The sequence below is a fragment of the Onychomys torridus genome, chromosome 1 (assembly GCF_903995425.1).
Source record: "Onychomys torridus chromosome 1, mOncTor1.1, whole genome shotgun sequence".
Taxonomy (NCBI): Eukaryota; Metazoa; Chordata; class Mammalia; order Rodentia; family Cricetidae; genus Onychomys; species Onychomys torridus.
In genome coordinates, this window is record NC_050443.1 from 86,798,356 (window position 1) to 86,804,418 (window position 6,063).

General features: G+C 41.7%; 1 protein-coding gene across 1 annotated transcript; it reads right to left on the reverse strand.

The window, feature by feature from the left end:
• Positions 1–3,623: 3,623 nt before the first annotated feature.
• LOC118576749 (olfactory receptor 10A3-like) lies at positions 3,624–4,559 on the reverse strand. The gene has a single exon (XM_036176965.1). The coding sequence runs from the start codon at positions 4,392–4,394 to the stop codon at positions 3,624–3,626; it is 771 nt and encodes a 256-aa protein (XP_036032858.1). The 5' UTR covers positions 4,395–4,559.
• Between the last annotated feature and the right edge of the window lie 1,504 nt (positions 4,560–6,063).

Sequence of the window (6,063 nt, forward strand, 5' to 3'; positions counted from 1 at the left end):
TATATTTACAGATGGGTCTAAGACAGGCTGTGGTGTTTATATGGTGGATTCTAATGAACCTGTAAAGCATCAATTCTTGCCAGGTGCACCTCAACAGGTGGAGCTTTCAATAGTTCTTGAAGTTTTCAAAGCTTGTCCATTTGCATTTAATTTAGTGTCAGATTCTAGTTATGTTGTTAATGCTTTGAAAAGCCTTGAATGTGCAGGGCCCATCAAATCTTCTAGCCCGGTTAGCTCATTGTTTGGACAATTACAGAAACTGATCTGGCAACGTAAACATCCCTTTTTTGTGCAACATATCCATGCACATACCAGTCTGCCAGGTCCATTGGCTAAAGGCAATGATATAGTAGATCAGTGTACTAGACAGGAATGGATGTTTATGGCTTCTGCCATACAACGAGCACATGCTTTCCACAAAGAATTTCATGTTAATGCAAGGACATTACAACAAAAGTTTTCTATCTCACGTGCAGAGGCACGAAAGGTGGTACTAGATTGTTCCCAATGTGTCATTTTTCATCATCCTTCTAGCTTAGGAGTTAACCCTCGTGGTTTGCTCCCCTTAAAAATATGGCAAATGGATGTTACACACATCTCTGAATTTGGACGTGTCAAATATGTACATGTATCTGTTGATACCTGTTCTGGAATCATTCATGCCACCCCAATGGCAGGAGAAAAAGCCTCTCATGTCATTGCTCATTGCTTAGAAGCTTGGACAGCATGGGGTAAGCCTCAACAGTTAAAGACAGACAATGGTCCTGCATATACTGGACAGAAGTTCACTTCCTTCTGTCAACAGATGAATGTGCAACTTGTACATGGCCTACCATATAATCCACAAGGTCAAGGCATTGTGGAGCGTGCTCATCGCTCCTTGAAGGAGTTGCTTCAAAAACAAAAAGGGGGAATAGGCTATGGCTGTACCCCTAAGGACAGACTTTCTCTTGCATTATTTACTCTGAATTTTTTGAATTTGGATTCTTCCAATTGTTATGCTACAGATTTATCTAAAAAGTTGTCTAGTTATCTTTTAGGTAATTGGACCGGAGAGTTTGATAACCTGATGGACCAGCTGAGAGTGGCTGTTGTCACGGTGAATTCGACTCGAGTGGATACCGGACTGGTGGAGGGATTGTCTTCCTGGATTGCTACAGCCATGGGCCACATGAAGGAGTGGGCGGGAATAGGAGCCCTAGTAGGTTTACTGGTGCTCACCTCCCTAGTATGCTTGTGGTGCATTTGTCGCATTAGGATCTCACAGCGTCGCCATGCAGCCATGATTGTCCAAGCCTTTATGGCCATTGATGCAGGACAGTCTCCCCAAGCCTGGTTGGCTACTTTAAAAGATATTTAGGCACAGGATGCGAGGCCTGCGCACTGCACTTGAGGTTATGATACACTGACCTCAAGAAGAGCAAGTCTGATTGCATGTGGGTTGGTACCCTAACTCCCACCTCTGTGAAAAGGGTATCGGACGGGTCTAGTGTTCTCTGGGTGGACGACGCCTGGACAAACATTAGTACATGTTCCATTTTAGCAGAGATCAGACCTCTACTCTTGCCTGTTGCTTTGTAAAACAAAAAGGGGGAAACTGTAGAGAGCCGCGTGTAGCCGCACCCTAAAGATGGCTCTGGCTTCTACCCTCTGCCTTCCCGATGGCAAACACTCTTTAGGGTAAACAGCTCCTTATTTGGCTATGGCTGGATTCGTGTGTTGCTGGCATATGCGTGAACCTGTGGACAGTGCCCACGTGGCTGCTTGGGGTTGGCAGCCCAGCCCTACTTAGGTGCTGGGAGAGGCTTGCCCCAGCGAGAGAGACACAATGTAACTAATCAAAGGTCTGATTAAACTGTAATGAGAAGGATCCAGATGTCGCGTCTTCCTTGCTGGTCGAGGCGGGCGCGACAATGCATTATTAGCCTATGATTATGTGATACATGATATTTCTTATTGTGTATGACCATAACAAGACAATTAGCATTTCTGCAATCTTAGACATTTATTATTTCAGGTTGGGGGCATTAAAAATCTTATCTACTACTTATTTTGCAAGGTACAATAAGTTGTCAGCAATGATAGTCTACTGTGCTATCAAAATATACTTTTATGGCATTCACAAGTCAGTGGCAACCAACAAATGTCTAATTGGACTTAAGGCCCAATCAACAGCATAGAAATCATGCCTGATAATGGAAACCTAGCCAACTTCCTGGGACTAGTGAGGTCAAGGACCTTAGAAAAGAATCTACTCTGACACTTTGCTAGAGCAGTATAATTCCTTTTTACATTCTAAATCTTATCTTATACTCCTTAGCAACCTTCATCAAAGAAGTCTCTCTTTAAGCAAATAGAGACCATCACAGAAATGAGGACTAGTCTGGGCCTCCCAAATAAATTTGTGGGTTTTTAACTCATACACTTTCATTCCAGAAACAACAAATGTCATCAATACATTTGTTATTTTCTTGATGTTCTGAGTATTAGTGAGTCTCAATGGACCTTCTGGTCAGTCTAAAGCATCAATAATCATTTTAAAAAGAAATCTACAATAGTTATTCAAATTGATGAATACTGGCTGGGGTAGTAGCACAACGATAGAGAAACTGCTTAACCAGAGTATGTCTGTGAGTTGAATTCACAGAAATGGACAGACAAGCAAACACAGATATGGTGGTATTGTGTTCCCCGAAATATTGTGTGTTCCCCAAAATAAACTTATATAGGGTGAGAGACAGAACAGCTACAATATTATACATAGAGGATAGGCAATGGTAGCACACGCCTTTAATCCTAGCATTCCAGAGGCAGAGATTTACCTGGATCTCTGTGTGTTCAAGGATACAGCCAAGCTTGGTGACTCAGGCCTTTAATCCCAGAGAGTGATGGTAGAAAGTAGAAAGATATATTAGGCATGAAGACCAGAAACTAGAAGCATTTGGCTGGTTAAGCTTTTAGGCTTTGAGCATCACAATTCAGCTGAGATTCATTTGGATGAGGACTCAGAAGCATGCAGTCTGAGGAAACAAGACCAGCTGAGGAACTGGCAAGGTGAGGAAGCTGTGGCTTGTTCTGTCTCTCTGATCTTCCAGCATTCACCCCAATACCTGGCTTGGGTTTGATTTTATTAATAAGACTCTTCAAGATTCATGGTATACACAGAGACGCAGACCAGATCAAACTACATGAAATGGTAAGTAATAGATGATAGCTAGATATACTAGATAGATAGATGGATGGATGGATGAGTGGATGGATGGATAGATAGATAGATAGATAGAGAGAGAGAGAGAGAGAGAGAGAGAGAGATAGAGAGAGAGACAGACAGTAGAGATGATACATAGAAAGACACCATTCATCCCAACAGATGCACAGTAAACAAAGCATCAAACATGAATATGTGTAATTAGATTTTATTGAAGCATCATCTCAATGACAACACTGTAAAAATAACCTGGATATCTAAAATTCACATATATATGGAGACTGTTAACAAAATGTATATATTTTGTAAAACAAATGATTAAAGTATTAAGAGAGGGAATCTCTTTTCCAAGAATTACTAATCTAAGGTAAAGTTTCTTTAGGTGATTTCCAATACCACATGGCTTCTCAGCAACTCAGATGGTATGTAAAACCACTTTTCTTTCCCATAATTTCACCATGGCCCTTTTCATCTCCTTGTTTCTCAGGCTGTAGATAAGTGGATTCAGCAGAGGGGTAAGCAGAGAGTAAGCCAATGACATCAGTTTCTTGGTGTCTGCTGAATACCCAGATTTGGGCTGTAGATAAGTCATGCAGGCTGTGCTATAAAAGAGGGTAACAGATGTGAGATGAGAGGCACATGTGGAAAAGGCCTTCTGCCTCCCTGTAGAGGATGGCATCTTAAGGATGGTGAAGAGAATTCGGATGTAAGACAATAAAATCAACAGGAAGGGGACCATGACAATCAAAATGGTGCCTGTGAAGGCATAGACTTCAAACAGGAACGTGTCTGCACACGCAAGCTCCAGCACTGCTGGGGTTTCACAAGATATGTGATTAATTTTACTAGGACCACAAAAGGGGAAGCTAAACACCCATGTGGTCTGCACAGTAGCCACCATGAAGCCCAAGACCCATGAACACATCACCAGCTTCACAAAGCCCCTCTTGTTCATAATCACCGGGTAGGACAGAGGATGGCAGATTGCAGCAAATCGGTCATAAGCCATCGCCCCCAGGAGAAAACACTCAGTCCCACCAAAGAGAAGAATGAAATACATCTGTGCAAAACAGCCCCCAAAGGAAATGGTGGCTTTCTCGGTGGTCAGGACCACCAGCATTTCAGGCGTGATGGCTGTGCTGAAGCTTGCTTCCACCACAGACAAGTTCTGCAGGAACAGGTACATGGGGATGTGCAGGCTCTGGTCCAGGAAGATGACAGTGACAATGATGGCATTTCCTGTCAGAGTCACCAGATAAATGACCAAGAAAGCTCCAAAGATGTGTGCTTGGAGTTCATGAAGGTGAGAAAAGCCCAAGAGGATGAACTCAACCACTGAGCTGTCACTCTGCCCCTCAGTGCAGGAGCAGAGTCCTATATTTTCTCAGGAACCTAGTGTAGAACAAATGAAGTCCCAGTCAGATAGCTCCAGCCGGACTTTTCCCCAGTGCAGAGCTGAAAAGAGGAGACCAACATCACAGTTAGCAACTTGGAGGATGGCTAACCACTTGTATGAATGAGTCCTTGAAATATAAATGGAGAATTCTTGCTAAGAAATCTGAAACATAAAATACTGTCCATTTTCTATCACAGGTTGTGTGCTGTGTGGTTTGAAAATTAAACGGCTTTAAAGTTAATAAAAATGTTTTCTGAAGCCTATTCTAGCTCTATACCAACATTATAGGCATCACTTGATTTATGCAGTATTATGTAAATATAAAACTTAAGAACATAAAAATAAAGTACATAAATAAATATTTATGAACCTAACAAAAAATGTCATAATAACCTAATAATTCAGTCATGGAAATTTTATATACCTTTTAATTACTTCATGGCCTCTTTTTTCATTGATATACCTTACATACATATGTACATGCATATACATATTATTCCAAAATACAACCTGCTCAGTCTGTATATTGTTACTTACATCAATGTTAGATATATTTTTAAAATCCATTGTATTCAAGATTGACAGAATTGGATGTAGCTGTTAAAAGTAACAACACTGTATATGAATATGTAGAGGAGGTTTATTTTAAATGTGCTTATATTGGGTGATACTTAGTTTGTGTGAATTGGCTTCAAGCTTACTAAATTCTTTGTAGACTGGAACTAGCTGTGGAAGCCAGCTGGGAGACAGGCTCCCACATTTTACCCCAGGGTACTCTTGAGGAGTGAGGGATAAGAGATTTAGATAGAAGGATTGAGGGAGAGAAACAGAGACACAGGACAGCCTCGGGAGGGCCTGGATCCTTATGCACCTGCGCCTCTTGTCTCTTCTAAAGGGCTGTTTACAGGAATGCCAAAGGGTAGAGCAAAAGACCTCTCCCTAGCTCAGCCAAGTGCAGGCCCTTCCAATCACCCAGTAACCATGCACATGGGTCAAGCAATCCTCTAATGCAGCTCTGCTGGGTAAAGCAAGCTCAGATCTCGCTAGGAAACTTTTGTAGGCCTCCACAACATGCCACTTCTATTAGAATTTACCCAGATTGACATTTTTGAGGAGTAAATATCAATGTCCATCCTTGTAACCATGATGGCTTAAGAAGAAGCTCACTGAGGGTCATCACAGAGCTGTGATTTAAGAATTTCCATTCTTCCCTCTTTGTCTCTCTCCACTTTCTCCAGTCCCCTCCTATTCCAAAAGTTCATGAAATCATTAATTACACAACAAGTTTTGGTAGCAACCAGCAATTTTCTAGGCTCTGTATGGTCCCAAACACATTGGAATCCTGAAATCAATAAAAACTTAGCATGCTACAAGAGGCAAGCATGGCTTTTGTTTGCCTCTTGGAAATATACACAGTGCCTACAACAGTCCTTGGCCTGAAAGACATATTAAGACAATA